This window comes from Scomber japonicus, chromosome 11 (assembly GCF_027409825.1).
Source record: "Scomber japonicus isolate fScoJap1 chromosome 11, fScoJap1.pri, whole genome shotgun sequence".
Classification (NCBI taxonomy): domain Eukaryota; kingdom Metazoa; phylum Chordata; class Actinopteri; order Scombriformes; family Scombridae; genus Scomber; species Scomber japonicus.
In genome coordinates, this window is record NC_070588.1 from 21,759,939 (window position 1) to 21,781,951 (window position 22,013).

A 22,013-nucleotide genomic window follows, 5' to 3' on the forward strand; every position below is an offset into this window, starting at 1 on the left:
TTGATGCATCACCTCAAGTCACTTCCTGTCTTCTATTCAAAGTTACGCTTCACAGCAAGACTACAGCTGACAGTCAACTGAGCCAAAGAATGGGAGAGCTTTGCATCTGCATTTCAGGAAACAGCAAGTCAATACTTTGTTTTATGCTCCAAAAAGTATTTAAAAGCAACACAAGCAAAAGAAATTAGCCAACATTTACGCCACTGTACTGTGATTAAACAGTCTTGTTATATTGCTTGAGATATGAACGGAGATATGTTTGATATACAGTTGGCAAAGTTTGGCTTTGGCTTGCCCTGCTGTTCTCCCCGTGTAAGTAAGAAAAGGTTAAAACAAGGAGTAACCACATTCGATGGGTAAAATCATTGATTCACTGGGCTAAGACGATAGTCAAACAGCTCTTTCTCATGACTTCCTTCACCTGTAATTCAACATGCTGAAGTGTCTGAACGGCTGCTGATAAAGTCTATTAAAGGTAGAGTCAGTCATGCTGGAGAAAGGTGGTTGATATTTGAAATAAACACTCAAACAAATACAACCCTCTCTTTGTACTCCTTCAGAAAGTCCAAAGTCATGTGCATGCATTGCCAAAGAAATAACCAAGGCTTTAATTTATAAAGTTATTGATATGGTGAAGTTTAAATCACATATACAGCAGGATATTTCTGTAATTTAAACAGATGCCTTCTCAGATAATGCTTCACTAAATGTGACAGAAATAGACTGAGATTGTAAAAAAAATGGGTGGTCTCCATGAGACTGTCTCAGTTTCAATGTGAATTGATAAATTTAATTGAATGGAAGCATATCTGTTCCATCTATAGAAATTGAGCACTGCCACTCTCTTTTCAGTTCACCAGCCCTCCTCTACCATTCAATGGTTGCTGGAGACGGGAGACTGTCATGTCCTCAAACAAACAGCTGCTCTGATGACTTCCCATGAACGCCCCCTGCTGATCGGCTGAAATAGTGTTGCGTGTCTCATTTGAGTTACTTTGTTTCTCATTTAAAGTGCCATACTGTGTATGAACATCAACATTTTTCCAGTTGACACACAGAACAAAAAGCTAGCAAACTGTGAATAGATATTTGCTGAATTTGACAAAAAAGTGTACTGAACCAGCTTTGTCCAGAATCACTGGCTCTATCTTTAAAAGCAGTGGTGCTGGACACACCGCTGAAACTGCAGCCTCTCAAAGACAGAACCTGACAGTCCAGCGACAGCCTGATGCCTCAGGGAGTAAAATAACGGCCTGGTATGAATAAAGGGTGGGTTCACATTCCTCTTGCATCTTCTTACCGGCCTCACTGCTGTGGCGAGCAATGTCAAGGCAGCAATAAACAAGCAGATGTATGTGATGCACAGTGGTGGTGGTTGGTTCTGTCTTTATTACCTGTTATGTGGTGCCGTTTCTATCTCTCCATATGTGTGTGTGTTTTCTCGTTCCCTGCCTTCTTACCTCTCCTTTTCCTGTAGGCATGTGTAGAGGCGCTGTTAGTTCATTTATCATACTGCAGGCTCCTGCTCTCAGCCCCAGCCTCAGTGATTAATGACGACCGTTCACACACTTAAACATGTGGCTTTGTTTCGCTGACACACTAGTTACCATACCGGTCACCATGGGCTACTTAACGCTGGGTCACTGTGGGAATGCAACCAAATTGAATGACGACATAAAAAATGGTTCTCTGTAGCATGACCTTTAAAGCTGGTGATTTTTTTCCCCTGTCATAATGTAAATATGTAATTTATCACAAAAGATATAGATACATGTATTCTTTTAATCAAAAGCACAAAGCACTGAGGGTGTAGTTTATTCAAGGATTCTCTGCAAGATTACTTTCCTCTCTATCATCACCATTGCCAGCACCATTTTCACCAACATCCATTCTAATACAGGTACCACTGTCAAAAATAACAAACACACACATTTGGTCATGCTTTTACAGATATCCTACTGTCATGCACGCCTGAGCTGAAAAAAGAAAAGTGACAGGAACTGAGATGAGAGGGACTATAGGAGACATATGAGAGAAGTGAGAAAGAATGAATGTGTGTGTGTGTGTGTGTGTGTGTGTGTGTGTGTGTGTGTGTGTGTGTGTGTGTATGTGTGTGTGTGTGTGTGTAAGAAGCAGCCAGACAGAGAATGAGAGACATGGAGTAATTTTGTGTGTGACTCTGAGTTGACCTTTAGCAACTCTGCAGAGCAATGTCAATTTCAATTTCAGCCCTCTCTGTGTGAAGGTGACATGTCTGATGTCACAGCTAGGTGTTGAAGATCAAGAGGAGAGGAGAGGAGAGGAGAGGAGAGAAGAGGAGAGAAGAGAATAGAAGAGAAGAGAAGAGAAGAGAAGAGAAGAGAAGAGAAGAGAAGAGAAGAGAAGAGAAGAGAAGAGAAGAGAAGAGAAGAGAAGAGAAGAGAAGAGAAGAGAGGAGAAGAGAAGAGAAGAGAAGAGAGAAAGGGGGTCTTAACCACTGATCTTAACATGGATTAAAAGCTATTGTAGGCTTTTAGCGAAACCACCAATATATAAAGACAGAGTCCTGAAGTGGATACTCTTTACTGTTGTTTTTATGTGACAAAATTGCAGCAATCAAATAAGCTATTTCACCTAAATCCTCAGTGTGGTGTCACACCTGGAAACTGCACTGATACTCAGTATGTACAAGTATAGCAATAAACCATCAGGATTTCAACTGTTTAATGTTATTCATTCTTATAGCTCCATAAAAGCAGAGAGTGGCATAGTAAAATATTTTGGGCTAACTTGGTTGCTAAACATTTGGCACATTATTGGCATTATTAAAAAAGTATGTATATTAGAGCATATTCAATTGATAGTGCAATCTAGCTAGTAAGATATCCTCCTGAAATGTGGACTCTCTGGGTCTTTGGTGTTTCAATGGTCTGTTAGCTTGCAATTGGTGATTTTTCACACTTTTGAGGCACCTTCACATACAAATTTGCACATAATATGTATGTTCAGAGCGAAATGTGAAAGCCCTGCATGGATTTACTTCACTGAAATGAAAAATAAAAACTCTTCTTTTTTTGTGCCTTGGCCAGTAGACAGATGTTTCCAAATTGTGAGAGAAAAAGATTGAGATAATAGAGGAAGATTGGAGAGAGCGAGATTATTCAGTGCAATATGCAGCCACACTGCCTATTTCTCTGAGCCTGTCAAAAACACATTGCTAAAACACGAGGGAAATTGGGAACGTCAGCAACTTGGAGTGTCAGTCTATTACAGATGGCTACCAGTGACTGTGTGCAGTGTGAGAATGTTTGTGTGTGTGTTTGACTCTACACAGTGCAATGTGTGTCAGTGTTGAAATGAAGTAGGTAGGCTATAAGAGTTGTCTTCCTCTACTGCCAGCCATCCCACACTACTGGGTCCTGCACTTTAGAATAATGGACTCTAATTCCTTTCCACTAGAGTGCACCCAACCGCTGACTTTAGGGGACAGTAAAATCCTCTATCAGTTACAATTATCCCACAGTTACCAAGAACTGCGTTGCAAGTGCATGTGACTTACCAACCCCAAGTGGTGCAGAGGCGTGTGCTAAGATCCGTGCATGTGTGTTTGTGTGTGTGTGACACAGACTGAGAGCAAGCAAGAGAGAGAGAGAGAGATGCTCAAAGTGGAGTGCTGCGTGAGTTGAATCCCTCCACCCAACTTTGTGGGACAGCAAGCCCATGACAAATCATCCTGAGGGAATCAACACTATTAGTCAGTGTGTGAATGTGTGTGTTTTAAATTGTGAGCTATGTGTAATACGCCATGCAGTGAAAGTGTGTGTACTTTGGTGCGCACCTCGTCACGAACCTAAGCACAGACACAAATATGCAATATGAATCATCCTTCTATTCTGGAGAGGTGGACTGCACCAACTCACCACTTGGGGACAGCAGTAATTTGGCAATAGAAAAACTGGATGGCTACTGACAAAAACCACACCATCCCCCACACTCCTGATTTTGTCTCCTTTGGTAAATGCATCCAAAATGTCAAGTTGACCGAAAGTAACATTAGTGACACAAACCAGACCTGCTTTCAGCATCCGTGCAGACACACATGCCTAAAGCGGTGAAGCCTTGTCCATCCACAATGTGAGCAGCACACACACACACACACACACGCACACACACACACACGCACACACACACACACACACACACACGCACACACACATACACACACACACACACACAGTTATTTGGTGTTGTTGCTCTGATTGAAGGTGCCAGAACGGTCGGATTGTCTCGGAAACCTTCTCCCCACTCACCACTTCATTTTGTAACTTTCTGAAACTGATGATTTGACATTCTGAACTTCTCTCTCTCTCAAGCTTTTTTCATTTTTTGACACAACCAATTTTGTCATTTCTCATGTGAACAGCTGAGTACCACACCATGAATGCTTCCCAGGTGAGAATGTCTGAAAATGTGCGCTGTTATCCCAGCGTTCAAACAATACCAGGTCTTCCCTTTCACCATAACAGATGACTTTTCACACTATAAACACTACAGATTTTCAACGTGGTTGGACAACACATGTTATATGAACTAGTTGAACATAAACCAACCCTTCATGTGAGTAAGGCCCAAGTGACAGAAGGAGACTTTGAAAGGACTCTTTGACAAGATCCCCCCTCTCCTGAGACAAACAAACACCCTCTGATCCCCCTGTGTCTATACACCCATCATCTCTGTCTCTCTCAACATACCCCATCCTATCTTTTCTCTGACACCCTCGCCTGCCTATACGCCTGCTCTGACGCCTCTCAGTTTCTCGCTTTCAGTTCCTTTTCATGGTCTTTTGTGTTCTCCTTTCTGCACTGTCCTCTTTGACTTTCCACTACAATCCCTGCTGTGCATCTTCTTTGAGAATCTCTGGAACATATGTGTTTTATTTATGCCCGCATGCGTGTATGTTGTGTAAAGCTTGCTGCGATGGAAAAATGTCTGAGGCTGGCACTGGTTGCGGCAGCAGAGGAGATAGAGTGGGGCTGTGTTTCCCGGCAGTGTTGCAGATTTATCTCCCTGCTTACGGCTCTGATTTTACTGCCCATCCACTGGCCTCCACCTTGCCATAAGGGACCAGCCTTTTTTCTGTGCGCATTCTGGCCACCGTAAATCTGCCATGTTGCTCCATAAAGCTGCTTAGGGCATGACTCAACAAATATTAAGGAAGAGGCAGAATAAATAAATAAAGCTAAATAAAAGAGCAACTATCTTCTAGAGGGAGAGACAGCTTCTCTGCACACAAAATGGAGCCCAACTGTAAAATATTTACCTCAGTTTCTCCGTGCGTTAGACTCTGCTCGGAGTCTGTAGGGGCTCACTGCATAACACCACTCATACTTTCTCTTCTTCTCTGCTTTGCTTATGACTTTCTCTTTCTTTTTGTGATGGTGGTGCCAAGCCCTCATATTCCATACCATTGGAGGGAAACTCCACTGGGTTTACAGATCAGTTCACTTGTTATTAGGAGTACTAATTAGCTGGTGAAAACAGTCGTATAATGTCTTATGTGGCTCTGGAGGGACTTTTGCCTCTTTTGTCTGAGAAGATTCTAGTGATGTTATCTAAGCTTGGATTTGGAGACTATTTTATAGTACAAAGCCTGCGTTATAAACAAGGGGAACGGATGATCTAACAAAGACTCTCTAGTGAGTTGCATTATGAGAATTGTAGGATTCAGTGTTTTTCACACACTCAGGCCAAAAGTAAGGATATTTTGACCTATGCTGTAATGATTTAGACCTCGCTTTTCTAAAAACCGTCTCTTGCATGTCTCCGAATTTTATGGAAGTGGAGAATTAAAACACTGTTCAGCACTAAGCACACTGATCCTTCAACACATGCAAATACACACACACACACACACACACACACACACACAACAAAGAACCGACAATGAGGCTTTAAATGATTGCGAGACAGTTTTGAAGGACACCTTTCCTCAAAATCCCAGTAAAATGAAGGTAGATACAAACAACACTTACAAACAATACTGCAACTTGTTTATGCATGGGTGTGAGTATGCTGACATATGACAATGTGCTTGTCAGTTTATCAACTATTCACTCTTAATCAGTCAACCATGGAGGTATTTCAAAAGAGCTACCTGAATTTCAGTGGCGTTAGATGAAAGACAAAAAAAAGGTAACCTCTCAGCAAGGGTGTAAATTTGGGTATGGACTATAGGGACATGTTCCTATCAATACCATGGTGTTGCTGGATTGTCCATATCAATATTTTTACCAATCTTTAACAATCTAGCCGCTATGTTAAGACCTCCACAGAGTTGCCAGGAGCAGCATATGGGGGATACTCAGCCTGATGATCTGGCAACCCTCAAATTCACGCATTGTTGACCATCTGCAGCCCGGCAGCAGCAGCAGTAGCAGCAGTAGTCGTAGAGTTGGTGAGGCGGAGAACCTGAAGCGGTTTGTACTGTATGTCTAATTTAAAAAACTTTACTGGATGAAATTAAACTTACTGGACATTATATTTATTCTGAAGTGTTTGGTGTTGTTAGCTCATTTGTGATTATTGTTCAGACTTTCTGTTTAATTAAACAACAAACAACAAAATTCCTCCCAAAAGCAATTTAAGACATCTGGTCCCTGTTAAACAAGGATCAGTAACAGTTGGGCTTAGTTAATAAGAAAGTTATATTCAAGCCAAACATTAATTGGTGAAATTAGTGGTATAAGTATTTATTATTTAATGCTATCTCTCTCCTTTTCCATGAGTAGATCTAGAGCAGAGTTAATATTGCCCATGTGCCATGAAGATATCAACATTATTTATAAGCTTGTTCAGTTGACCTGGTTGTCAGCAGCAGCCTGAGCAGCACTGACACACACAGACAGGTGAGCTGGAGCCTCTCAGGTGACCTCTGATGTCATAGTGAAGGATCTATCCATAAGCTCAGGAGATGAATGAAAGATAGTACAAATGGATGTTTTTGAGATGATGTAAAGATAGGATTGAGCGTCACTGTGGTTCTGTCATGTAACTCTTGTGCTGTGTTGCCCAAATCCATAAAGTGAGCAGTGCATTACCTACAGGCTTTTCTACATTTTTTTCACTGTGACAGATATGTTATGTTAAATATTAATTCAGGTCTCTGATTAATAGTTAAGTAGTCTATCAATAAAACAAAATGTAAGAATTAGAGAAAATAATCGTCTGGTTTCAGGCAGGTCAGCAAATACATATTTAGTAAAGTAAACATTTTGCAAAGTCAGGATCTTGATGTGCATGTGAACATGTGCCTATTAAAGAGAAAAGAGTGATACAGAGCAAGTGCACATACGCAATTGTGTTTGTCGTCTAACTAAAAATGTTCCTTTAAAGTAAAAAAAAAGTTCAAAGTAAACCTATGTCTCTGCCTCTCAGTGAATAATTGCACCGTCTTTGTATATGTCCCCACCCCTTCCCTTCCCGTCACATACTCATCCAATCCTTCTCTGCTTTCCAGACCTCTTAGTCTTGTCTGATTAGCTTCTTCATGATAGACACATTAGCCATTCATAGAGCGGCAAGTACCATGTGGACAGCGGACTGTGCCCAGAAATCAAGCAATATGCTGTCACAGAAAAACACCCAAAACAAACACAACCACACGCTTATACTCATTCATGCACGCATGCACACATGGTAAGACCATTGTGACCCCACGTCAAAGAAGACAAACAGTGGCAACTGACAGCGGCCGCCTCTCCATGTGGCGAGCCAGTGTACGGAACCCTGGCACCATATGGGCTTTCAATTGTTGACAAAACAGCCTGGGGACATTAGCATGCACCATTTGCATATATGGAAAACACTTGAACAATTGTTTTTCTTTTACTGATTCTCCAGCAAATAAAAGTGTCATCATCAATCTGCATTCAGTGCCTGTGGTGTGTTGGAGAGGATTTGTAAAATCATCCATTTCGTGTCATTTGAAAATGACACAGATAGTGCCGACTGCTGCTGGAGGAAATCCCATGATGCTCTTACCTAGCTGCAGCTCCATGTTGCTAATCTTGTTTTCTGAAGGAAACAGGATCTTTGGCGGCTTGTCGGTCAAAGGAGCTGAAAGATAGAGAAGACACAATTTAAATATGATAGACAGGCAAACCAACAATACAGGAAAAGTCACTGAAGAAGAAGGATTTCCGATTGAGCAATTTATAGTTTCCTCCATGTCCCTCTCTTTCACTCGATCCAGTAGTTTTCTTTCTGTTCCCCTTTCAGACATTTGTGAACATTTCACAAAGAGCACAGACATAGGTTAGCTCTGATCTCCTACCTCCTTTTCAAAATGATTAAATACTCATCCACTTTCTGTCCATCTTCATTCCTTACGCTTTCATAAGTAGCTCTTTGAAGACACATCACTCTCTGGTGTCTATAGACCTCTGGTTCCATTCATCTGACCTACTTCTAATCATAAATTAATCACTGCTTTGCCAAGAACAAGCCACCATTTAATCTGCATGAGTGTTAGGCATTTGAAGAGCCATCATGGAGTGTCTGAGTGAGAGGGACCAGCTGATACTCTAATGATGCTAATCATACATACAATGGATGTCAGACATACTGCTGATGTCCTTTCTCTGGGGAAAGCCAGAACATGCAACAGTTTTATTGTTGTTAAAAGCATTTGTGTGTTCTGCAAGGAAGGTTGTGCTCTTCAGGGCTGAGGGGTTAAGAGAACAGAAAGAGGGTGTTGTATGTACATGACTGAACAGTGGCATGGAGAGGTGGCTGTGTCTACAGTTAGATGAGATGCTTTGATCATGAGGTACTCTGTTATCCAGAGCAGGCTTGCAGATAATTTTCAGTAATTTGAGCATTGCTGGTAAACACCTAAATAAATGGTTGCAACATTCATGGTTCAATTCCAGTAGCAGATTTTTGTTGCATATCCTGCAATCTGCCTAGTGTTACTATCCAACATTATTACTGAATATATAAAAAACATTGCTGGGATATCTACATTTTGTCAATAGCATAAAGAGAATTATTTACTATAGCTATGGTGGGCTGGTGTAGGATTTAGGACAAACTGTATCAGAGTCTTGTCACTATGACGGCTAATACTAACTACTGTACTTGATTTTCCTTTGTCTGAGTGTTGCAAGTGTGATTCTGCCTGTGTATATGCACCTATTGGCTGTTACTGTGCATGCATTTACTCCGGTCATGGAAATGTCATCATCATAACAATTAGTTGTGAATGTTGGTGACATGCAATCTTTATTGTTATTGCTAGCAGCACGTCTACTAAAAGGTATGCAAACATAAGCAAAGTCAATGAAAAGACTGATTCTCTCATAGTGCAGCACTGAAGCCATGTGCTCTGACAGCAGCTGCTTGACCAATGAATAAATGGATCAGTGCCTCTAATCTGGAAGTCACACCTTTTGTGCCAGGGTATGAGGCCTTTTTGTCCCACTGTGTCACACTACTAACCAGGCTGGTATTTCATGTGTGCAGTTTTAGTTGAGCTTCATAACGAACAGTTGAATGTTTTTTGTTTTTTTTTGGTTATGTTTTGTTTTGTTTTTCTTGTTACAAAATGGAAATGTATGACACATTTTTTTGTTGCACTGCTATTACATCATATCATAAAAATTGGGTCAAGTTAAGCTCATTATAAATAACATTTTGCTGCTTAGAAACATGACATGTTTGATATTTATTCGTTCATGATCACAGATTTCTTCTTCTGGATTAAAATTAGTGCAGGATTCAATGATTGAAATGATTACAGTGCTTATGTGGCTACAGATAAAGATGAGGTTTACTGGAATGAAACATTTAAAGTATATTGGCCTGCAGGTTCATGTATACAGTGACATGAATGTATTGATTTATAGTAATAAATCAACACATTCAATAAGTCCAATTCTGCACTTCCTAAATCACGTATAGAGAAGAAAAAAACAGATAATTGAATAAAACAGAGACTATTCTGAACAGAAGACTTTTCAGGCACATCTAATTATTTAGGGGTGAATTTTTTTTAGGCCAGTTTTTAGCCCTGTGCTTCAATTTAAATGTTTCCTCAGAGTGTCCTCACAAGCCTTTCTTCTTCGTCTTTCTTCTTTAACCTTATTATAAGACCTCTCTAACAAGCTGTTTGAAAGCCCTACTCTGTTTTGGTGTCTCTATTTTGGAAGAATAATCCATGAAATGTTTCTCTGCAGTAAAGTGCGTGGTCTCGTCTGAAGTAAAGTGTGTGGTCTTGTTAAGTGCTTGGTTAAAGCCTGCATGATAACGTATTTAACAATTACTCAAGCTGTCAGAATAAAGTGTTCATGTGAGGAGATGTAGACCAATGTTAATGTTTATTATATGTTAGTCCGAAAAAAAAAGCTTTTTGCTCAGATAAAGCACCTGCTGGTATGTAAATACTGACAGAGAAGCTCAGTGACATCTATGAGAGGGGCGGTCACGGGCTTTTAGGCACAACTGTTTGCACTGTTAATAGGTAATCACACGGCACAAATTACACAGGATACTGATACAATTTTAATTACATATCAAACTGCTATACATAATTACACAATGGGTGATCCTATAGCTAATTATGCATTGGGCAAACAAATGAGGACGAGCTGTGTATGAGAGCAGATGTGGTAAGGAGAACACAGATAGGAAGCAGTGGAAAGAAAAGCAGAGAGCAATTGAAATGTAGATAATGACACAGGAGAGGAGAGGAGAGGACAGAAAGGAAAATGTATAAAACTAATGTGAACCAGTCAAGAAACATGTCCCCCCTCCTAATTTTGGAATGCTTCACTTGCCTCTGAAAATCTCATTATCTTAATTACTACTCCTTTATGGGAAATACACCAATTATCATGATGCAAGAGGGGGCGAGGGGCACCATTTAAAACCTAGAAAAGTGGAAGCAACTCCTAACACAGATAAGAGTTTCTGCTCGACATTATTATGGGAGTTTTTGGATTAGACAAAAGTAGACATAAACAGATAAAAACATGCAAACACATCTGGTGACATGTTAACTTAATAAAAGTTTGAGAGAGCATCATGAGAAAAAATTGCATGTTTTATATCTTTCTATTTCTAAAAGACATTTTGAAGGTTAGAATCAGAATCATTTTACTTCCATTCCTGTCTGTTTATCTGCCACTTAAAAAAAGAAAAGAAAAAAAAAGACATTTGGACTAAATGTCAATAAAAATATTGGCATCAAGAAAGTCAAACTTCTGTTGTGAGGCCATTATGCTGCATTTGTGTGTTGGTTGCAAGCTCTATTTGCACTGGGCCCTGAGCAACATACAATTCCTGCATTCTTAGGAAATGAAACCTGTAGGACAACACTGAATAAGCATAAACAAAATGTTGGAAAAGCTGCAACTCTGCTAGTTAGAGAATTTGTTCAATTTGGTAAACTGTCAATTGTGAATTGATACTGTGCAGGTATCGATCACCATACAGGGCAAAGTCAATCACTGTCTACTAGGTGAATAGGTGTCCTTAGGGGATCATAAGGGCCATGCTGGTTTACTTGTGCAAGTTTTATGCTCTGGGATCAATATTTCCTAATAAAACACAGAAGTGTGTATCCTCAGGGGCATTGTGTATTCTCTGCAGCAAATTGGGCTGAATTCGTTTCAGAAGGTGACACAAGTATCGTTGTAAACTCTTTAACCCCTGAGTCCCTTAGCTCGTGATAAAAGCTGCTGTATATGCATACAGTTTAGGCAGTTGAAACATGTGTAGTGGAAAACGACGGAGCTTCTTCTTAATTTTGTGAAAAAGTGTTGTAAGCTGTATGTAACATGAAAAGCACCTGGCTGGGTTTGTGTTTTCAAACCCTGTGATGACAGTCAATATGAAATAACTTCACTGCTTTACTGTATGTGTGAATGTGTATGCAGGCCTACTAGCAGATATATTACCACAGAGTGGGGTAGTGTGGATATAAGCTTTGTGGTCAGTCATCCACAATGCCATTTCTGCTCACTGGACAGACGGATTATTCTGGGTGACTGACTGTAGGGAAACAGCAAATTAATGAATTAAGGATGGAGCTGAGATACTTTTTTTTGTTAGTTAGTCCCATTTGTGGGTATGTGGGATTTGCAAGAGAGAGATACACTATTGGCAAATTGGTGACAGAGGTGAAAATAAGCGTAAATCAAATGTATAAATTACTGCCACATTCAGTATATTGCTGTGCAGTCACAAAGTGATGGACACTCACACACACATTCATGCATGGGTGCACACACAGTCCTCTACTGTCCCTTAGTCTCAGGAAATTGGCTCCCAAAGGTTTTTAGTATTTTTACCAGCAAAGGCAGTCAAGCTAGAGAAGAAAGGCAACAATACAAGGATGGAGACTTGAGAGCAAACACAAAGTCCTTGTGAGTCTCTGAAGGCTGCTAAGCTTGACTTGAGAAGTCTCAGTTCTCCTCTACGGCTGGCAGACTCCTATATTGTACTGCGGGAGATCACCATATATTAACAGTGACCTTCCTCTCTACAGTTGTCACCTTTGCGCTAGTTTCATTACATTCCTGATGGTGCAATAACCATCCTGTATGATTCCCTTATAAAGTCACCTCAGAGTATACAGAATTCAATTCCAGACCCAACCATTTCCCACATGAGAGGAGCCGAGCAGGGAGTTGGATGGTGTCATCCAAAGGAAGCTAATAAAAGCACTTATAATCATCCTAAACTACATCACATACCCCCCACTGTGCACCACTGTTGTGCGCTCTAAGATCCCTGCTTCTGGCAAAGTTGAAATACGTCACCTTCAAAGCAACAGGAGCGTGAGCTCTATCCCACAAGTACGGCTAGACAGGTTAGCACATCACAGTCACTGGCACTATCAAATAGCTAAAAGTGACAACTGTTGGGCTTGTTTGGCCATGTAGCCCATCAAGCTTTTTCCGACTAAGCAGCCCTCTAACAGACTATGATAATGAAACATGGCAATGATCAAGATTTTCAAAGCGGGATTCCAGCTGTGAGGTGATATATCCATATCGTTGTAAAATATTTTAATCCAGAGCCTGCATGTCAGCTCCCTCCTCTTTCTCAGTACGTTAGCTAACCAATGGGAACGACACTTATCAACTCATTACCTCAGAAGTTCTACATGGATACCAATTAAAAGACGATTTTGACTACCGACTAAAGAGCATCCACTAAAAGTGAAAGATGAAGCTAGAGATTGATACAAAGATAGGGACAGAGACACATAGTTAAGGGGACCGACTGAGAAAATGTATTATTGATTGCTGGAGCTTTGCTGTGATTCGGCCCTCTCAGCAGTTGTGCGTGTGTACAATATATGTGTATGTGAATGTACGTGTGTGTGTGTGTGTGTGTGTGTGTGTGTGTGTGTGACCACAGAGCTTTGCCCCTTATAAATGCCATCGCTAAATCCCATAATCTTATTGGCGTACTGGAGGTGGAGAGCTCACCTGCGGGCCTCCCCTCCTCACAAACTTTAACAAGCCCTTCACAATAACTCAACATCCATTAACCAAAACGTCTTCTTGAGTTGGATTTCAAGTGGCAGCGAAAACAAATGCTCAGGCAGTATGCTCCTCTTCTAATTTTATAATGCATTGTTTTCTACTTCAAAAAACAACCTCATTAAGACTGTTTTAATCAAGGTTTTTTTTCAGACTTAACTGAGATTGTATTTTATGCAGGTTGATAGAATAACTTGCGTCATACTCTCAGTAAGAGGTTCAATTAAGCAGTCAAGGAATGTGAAGAGGGTTTAAATGAATGAGGAGCATTTTTATGGTTCTATTGTTTACAGAATACTGAGCAGAAAGCAGGGATGCTCAGACGGAGGGAAAAGAGGGTCAGAAGTGTCCTCGAGATATAATGGTCTCCTCTGTGTATCAGGGTTGCGCTGACATTATATTGTTCACACATGCTGACAAACAGCTGTCCATTCTTAAGCCTTGAATTTGAGCTTGAACATGTATATGGATATATTTAAGAAGTTTATATTTTGAGAAAAGAAAAATAAGTGAAACTACTATTGTTTGTTAATGCAGTCTCCTGAGACACCAGAAGTCAGCTGAGACAAAACATAGATACAGACCTGGAAGTGTGCATGATATGTCCCCTTTAAATAAAAGTGATTACACTGACAAAGCACACAGTTTGGTACAGTTCTGGCAAACTGATTTTAAAAAATTCAGTCTCTCTAACTCTTACATGTGCACAAATACAGGCCTGCCACACACCACACACACAAACAACTTGCCCAATCATCCCTCCTCACAGTCTGAAGGGATCTGTGACACATATGGTGCACTGCACTCTGTTGTGCTCCAGTATGACTGTTCCTGACTTACAGTTGCCAGATGCTATATCCCTAACAAATTGCATTCACGAGGAAGAGTTCAAACCATTTCATAATCTTTTAATGTTCCCATATAGTCCTACAACAAAGAAACCCCATGAGTTCAACGCAGTGAGCACGGGAGGTGTCTGTGTGCAAACTTGGCAAGTGAGAATGCACATTTCTATGTTCAAAAGCCCTGCGAGTGTGTGCTCGAGCATGTGCACTCATGCATGTTCATCTCAATGTAATTTTGGAGACGAAGGGCTCTACTGAACAGAAAGCAAAAGACAGAGAGGAGGAAGGTGTGAGAGAGAAAGCATGCGCTGCACGTTCATGATCTTCACAGGATTATGTGCCTGTGAGGATACATAAAAATGGAGCATATGAGTATGTGCGTGCCTGTGATGTAATTCAAAGTTCAAATGGGTATGAAGAAGTGGCATATCGCAAGTAGTGCAAGTATGTGTTTGTTTTATAAGCGGCTGATAAACATTACATGCTTCTGGGAGCTTGGTTGGGTATAAAGAGTAAAAGGGACAAAGGTGAAGAAGAAACCCAGGCATGTAGGAGTGCTTAAAGGGGGCAGTGAGGGATGGTAGGGAAGAAAATAAAGAAGGTACAGAGGAAGAGAACTTGATGAGGAGAATATCCTTGAATTTAGAAGCTACAATGAAAGCCTGCAAGACTCTAGCCTCAACCATAGTACTGATGAAGTATCGACATACAGCATGTGTGGGTGCAGCTAACCATTGTCTGCTTTTGCCCTCTCTGAACTAAGCAGCTCACTCTTTTCATCTGTCTAGGACTCTGCTCTGTTCTTAACCAATCTCGTTGTATCTCAGAGCAATATTTTTGTTCGCTCCATCTCACCTAGAAGCGTGTCGCTTTCTCCCCCACTGTCATCCTTTCATCCTTTTGTCACTGTCCCAGAAGTGGCCCCACCGCACTCTTTTTTACCTTTCAGTAAAACCTTGCCAGTTCTTTTCTTAGCTTCTTTTCTCTACACTCAGTCCAGCTTATGCTCCTGCTCTTCCCGGCAGCATGCTTGTGTGTCTGGGATAATATTTTTGTGAACTTTAATGTTCCCCAATGGGTAGAGTCTACACTATACCACTACACTGTCCTTCCATTAGGGCTCAGCTCACACACAGCATGTACAAATTCAATAATGCAACGTATGCCTGTGTGCAACATCAGCCCACACCCATAACACATGTAGACTGCTCGTGGCCTCAAACACACACACACACACACACACACACACACACACACACACACACACACACACACACACACACACACACACACACACACACACACACACAGTACGCACACCTTCCTGACAGCCTCAGATAAGAGAACCCTGCAGTGTAGTGATGATAAAGAAGCCATTCCTGCTAAAGAAGTAAAATGTACAATTAACACACCTGTGCAGAGCTTATGCTGATAGGCAGTGGGAAGGAATTGATAGAGGACACATGCAAGACAGAACAGGGCGACATTTTCAGACAAGACAGATACTGACCATCAAAACATCCGTAGACTGTAGGCAACGACAGAGGATAAGCTCTCTCATCAGTGCCAATCTCTACGGGCTATTCAGACCGAAGCCCTAGTGGCCCAGTGTTACTCGGTCAGAGCAGGAGGAGAAGGCTAACCCAGTCAATGCTGGAGACAGCCAAAGCAGGTGGATACACACCTGAGGGGGGTGGGGGATTAACACAGTCCTGGCGCATTACAATCAGCATGCACAGTGCATAATCCCACTGGAAGGCTGTTTTCATGTGTGTGTCTCTTTTCTTCTTTTTTTCCCCGTGCTGTATATCATGCTTCAGGTCCATCCAGGTGTGTAAACATACTGGTAGTGCCAACAAGGTACCTGAGGTGGCACATACAGGTCTGATATTTACATAAAGCAACTGCCGAACAGAACAGATAGGCAGCCCGCTGAGTCACCTCACTGCCATCTGCTCCATCAGCTCCCTTTGACCCGTCTCCACACCAACCTCAACAGTTTACCAAATCCACTGTTTCTCCTCATGTGTATAATAATGAGATGAATGCACACTATTATAAAAGACAAAAAAACATCAGTCTCATTGTGTTATGCTTGATATATATGCAAGATAATTTTGCTTTTTGCCACTCTGCAAGACAAATGCCTACCTTGAGTTAAAATGCAGAAGCTAAAGAAATACAAAGATCTCTACCTAATGGAGGCATTGTAATACAGCACTGTGCTGATGGGACTTCTGCATAGCCTCTGACAGTCTATGTAGTTGTCTGTTTATATTTATGTAAGTTTTTGTTTCTGGACAGAAATGAAACAGCATAGCCTGGGCTTAATAGGGACATGTTATACAAATCTATGTTTCTAGCCATTCAACTAATGGACACTCTTACATGCTGGAAGTACACAGAATTTCAGAAAAGGCTAAATGAGAATCATACTGTATTTTATATTCATGCGTATGCATGGTTTTATTTAAAAGTAAAAATCTGTATTTTTGGCTAATCAGATAGAATAGCATTTGAAAAGCAGCTAAAAATATTTTTAACAAGGGAACAAAGAGAATGTACTATGATGTGCCCTGTGAGAACTGTTATTGTGAGAGCAAACTACCTCAGCAGACCAAATGATTTTTTAACATCTCCCTTGCAGCAGCTTAACTGTTAATTGGTACCCTGGCTCTTTTTTTCGATAGGACAGAAGTGTAACGATGGATTTTGCTCAGGTAAAACAGATAGTGATGGTGGACTGGCTGATGAGGACATGCAGAAACCTTTCACTTGAATTAAAACGGCCAAGTAGCAGAAATGGAGATATAACTTGTCTTTTCAGCTTATTTTTGCTATTTCAGCCAGAGCATAACTTTGTGGTGCTATGCCTCCATCTGCAACACATGTGAAATACAGTAGAAACAGTTTCCACCCTGATGAAAACCCTGTGAGGTCGAAACTGGCTGAGGTTTTAACCAATATGCCCGACTAAAAGATCGCTTTTAACATTACTCCTCTCACTCCTTTCCTTGCTCTGCCTAAAAATGCCTGAAGAACGTTTTACTGTTCCGTGACCACTTTAAGAACACCTTAAGGTGATTTACTGCATGTAACACTGAAGTAAGCTTTTTCACCCTTTACATGCAGAAACTTGCTTGAAATACAATAGTGTGGATTTCAGAGCAGTTTATTGATGGAATTGTTTCTTACATAACACATTTTTATGCTTTATGTTCTCCATTCCACCACAGGGAACTGTTTCATATACAGTGAGTTTTACTTGCTATGAGATGTGCTGTAAGGTAAATCTGACTTAAATGGTATATACAGTAAAAGACTACCTACTGTATAAAAAGCAGAATGTATTCAGAATGTATTCTCACAGCCAGCCATAGGCAAACACTCCTACATAGCATAAGTGGCCTCAGTAATGGCTCACACACTCCCTCTCCTTGATGTTAGAGCCACTATAGTCTTTCTAGTCTGTGCCAAATTCTAATTAGAGATTCAGAGACCTCATCTGAGATCATCAGTATCATGCAACAACCAAAATTCATAACTGCACACTCAAAACTAAACACAAAACACACACACACACACACACACACACACACACACACACATAGCAAAATAGACTCTGGCATACTACAGTATACACAATAACAAACATGCTGTTATACAAGTACTCTTACTGAAGAGCAGCCATCATTAGCATGACAGAGCCGATGGTCTAAACAGTCACTGAGCTACATTTCACCAGCTGACTTAAATGAAGCCAGTCACATAACACAGTGCCAGGGTGAGATCTGCAAATCGCGTGTTTGTTTGCTTCCCCTGATATCAAAAGCCAAACGATGCTCCTCTCTCGCAGCCTCCTAAGACAGATGGCGATCATTAGCTTCTCTCACTCCTCTCTCTCTCTCTCTCTTTCTCTCCCATCTCTCTCACTACTTTCTCCGATCTGTCACATCTAAACCATGGGTGCTATTTATCCACCTTTTCACTCTTCACTCTTCTCTCTTATCTTAACCCTCCCCTCCCACACACACACACACCAATACCCTCCTCGTTCCTTCCTCCGTTCGCCCCTCACTCACTGTCTTCTGACCAGCTACCTCCACACAGATTTATATCTAAAGGTTTCAAACTCCAGCAGAATCTTACAACTTTAACAAGTGCTTCATCACTCTTGTCAGAAGTAGTTACAGGAGTCATGACACACACTTCTCTAGACAGGAGGAATTGATGAGAAGCCATTAGAGCCCGCTGATCCAAGAGTGAATGGGAAGGCCTCCATCACTGCTTACCTCTCCTGCTTGACATAGAAGCATGGACACCAGCAGTTCTTTAGACATGTGTCAGATGCACCATTTCTTCACTCAAATGCACCATTACTTCAAATCTGCCTGCAGTGGTTTGAGAGGCACTCACTCCATTGAAGGAAGTTAAAGCTACACCATTGTAAACACACATTTGTGAATGGCACAGCATCTGCCAAAATTGCCTGCTTGTAATCTACAAATCTGCCCGGGACATGTGGAATCTCCTATTTGTTAATGAGTCTTGTCATTGACGGCATTATTAGAGGATGCATGCGGCTAAATAAACACCACACAGTGTGGAGTGGCATGGTTTATTGTTAGCATTGTAGCAGTTTCTGCTATGAGACTGTTTGCAGCAGTATTGAGATGTGTTAACAGAGCTCCCGCTGTCCCGTCTGCGCTAGTGACCATCTGGACTGAATCCATCACTTCCTCCGGCACTTCCTTTGTGGTCCTGACTCCTAATTTCTCATTATGACAGTGTGGTCATGGGACAAGCATGGAGTGGCTATTTAGTCATAAGCCATGCTCTCTAAGGTTTGTGATGACAGGAATTTTTTCATTCTTTTCATGAGATTTAATATTAAATAATGTAAATGAAAATGCTGAAACATACCCATAAAATAGTATTAAAACAATTTTTTTGTTATTCTTTTTCCAGGTTATATATTTAGTCAAAGATCAATTCTTCTTCAAAGTATCTCTGCAGTAGAAAAAACAATTGTTTGATCATCTGCTTTTTCAGACTGCTGCTTTGTACTTTTATTTATATAAAAGGGGCCTGGCTGTCTGATTAGACCAGTTGTTGAACATTCTGCATTAATTTCATGAACAAATTCTGAACTCCAATTTGTGCATGCCTACTCTGAAAACATTTTGCTGCAAGGCTGAAAGGTAAGCTGTCATTTTAGCATTAAAAATAATTGGACGAGACCACTGCAGTTAAAGAGTTGATCCAGTTATATAGCTATGATAACCACATTTCAAGGTCACACTTTAGTATTTGGCTACGATGGTGGTGTGTTAGCATTAATGAGGCTTGGAGTAGGCATCTTCATTTCAGTGCACACAGGCTCATGCAGAGAAACATATGTTAAAACATTACAGTTCCTGCAGGTGTTTTTACTGAGAACGGTGAGTAGACCCTTGTACATCTCAGAAAATCTTCCCAGTTCCACTAGCACCTGCTCCTTTCAATATGACCCACTTTCTACAGTATATAATGGGTCCATATAAATATCAGGCTCCACGCGTATGCTCGGGAGCGTACAAGCAACACAAGTGCACTAGACCAATAGTCACCCTCTTGCCAGTATTTTACATTGAATCGTAAGCTAATAAAAGTAGAAGAGCTGATTGAGAGCTTTGACCTCCCTGGAGGTTGGAGAGGTTAAACGGTTTCAAGGCTGGGTTCTTCTTTTTTTCCCCTCCTATTTTAAAAGCCTGACATGTTCCCTGCAGGATGTCTGACCTTCATTGACCACAAATCAAGCAGCAATTATTACCCTACAAAAAACCCTGCTCACATACACACAGTGTACACAAACACACACTCTACCATGGCATACCTTGACCACTGCTGTTGTGTGCACCAGAAAGAGAGTGAGACAATATGGGCCTACTTATGAAAGAGGCAAAGTAATCTCAAAGTAGTATGAGGTGGAATGACAAGTAGAAAGAACATAAGATGTGAGCAAAGGAGACGTTAGCTATGATGGTAACATTGCCTATGAAGAGAGAAGCTAGAGAGAAGCTTCTTTCATTCACACTCTTGACACATTATCTACAAAAGGTTGAATTTACAATGTGTTTCTTCATATCATTTAATTTTTTAAAACTTTATTTTATTCCTTATTGAGTTGATTTTTATTTATTTTGTATCATATTGCATTAAAATTCTCCTTATGACTGATTGTTGTTTTTTTGTCTGTTATTTTCTGGCATTTCATGATTGCCATCATTTTCAGATAATAATATACTGTATACAATATGATGTTTGTTAGTGGTGTTTGTGCACTAAGTAAATCTGATATTCTACAAATGAAGTGACGTGTTATATCATTCCCTTCAAGTTCCACTCAGTCCACTTAACAATCTCTGAGATATAGTGAGTGAAAAAACAAACAAATGGACTAAAAGTGGTTTATAGTCCTCTAGCCAGATATATTCATTGGCAAAAAAAAGCACTGGAGACCAGAGGTCTGAGTGGCAGACATGTTTGGCTGTTTTATTCTATTGTAGCCTGTTTACTGGTGTCTCATAAATAAGGCAAGTCCCAGAGGGCTGGAAAGCCCCCCTAAGCCACCACTTTGTTTCAAGACAAAGCCCCTTTTTATTCCACTCGGAGTAACTTGTCACAACACAGCCAGACCAAGGTGCCACCCTATCAATTTCCATGGCAACAGGGTTGGCGGCATTGGCAAAATGTCTGTTGTGTGAAGTGGAAATTCTCTTGAGATTCAGCTAGAACAATTTTTTTTCCCCTTTATACACAAAAATAGCTAACATTGCTACAAATGTTTTGTGTAAAGTATGGACTAAAGGAACAAGTTGAATGATCAAAGAAAGACTTTAAAAAATCTAAAACTAACCTTCAAACAAATATAACAAAACCAGAACATAAATCACAACAAAAACACATCATTGATACTGTGAAGGATCGGCTCCAAAGCAAACACTATAGACTTAGATATTCCCCATTAATGATCACATAGGGAATTTCAGGATTTTCTCTTAAATGTCACTCAACAGCAACGTGGTATGAGCACTCTTTACAACCTTTGTGCTCGGATAAAAGGGGAAAAAGACAGCAAATGCAAAGGAGCCACTCAAGCTATGTTTCACAAAGACGCACCAGCAGTGCTTCACAGGACGATGAGTCTTGGGAGAATGTAACGGTATTATTCGTTATTTGCATATTTGGATTCAACTACCTGTTAACTTCAAAGAATAGAAGCAGAGGGGAACACTGAGGGTTTGACAGTAATGACTAATCAGGGACCAGCGATACAAAGCGGGCCTCTTCACTGTGAGCCTTTGATGCAGGTGAATCACATCCTAAACATACTTATTAGCAAGAGTGTGTGTGTGTGTGTGTGTGTGTGTGTGGGGGGCGGGCGTGAGGGAGGAAGGGCGAAGGGAGAAGGAGGGTGGACGGGGGGGGTGGGGGGGGGGGGGCAGAAATTTGTTCCGCACGTTAGCTGGCATGCTTGGGTGCGCGAGAACAGAAGGTTGGCATAATGAATTTTGGCGTACAAGCGGCTGTTAATGAAATAAAGAACCCCACCCCGACAGAGGTGTGAATGTGTGTGTGCTTGACTGGGTAAGCATGT

At 40.9% G+C, this 22,013-nt stretch overlaps 1 protein-coding gene across 1 annotated transcript in view; it reads right to left on the bottom strand.

Moving 5' to 3' along the window:
* il1rapl1a (interleukin 1 receptor accessory protein-like 1a) overlaps positions 1–22,013 on the bottom strand; it is a 135,765-nt gene that overhangs the window by 44,629 nt on the left and 69,123 nt on the right. Inside the window, exon 5 of the mRNA XM_053328433.1 lies at positions 8,020–8,094. Coding sequence (XP_053184408.1) covers positions 8,020–8,094 — 75 coding nt within the window. The remainder of the gene's footprint in view (positions 1–8,019; positions 8,095–22,013) is intronic.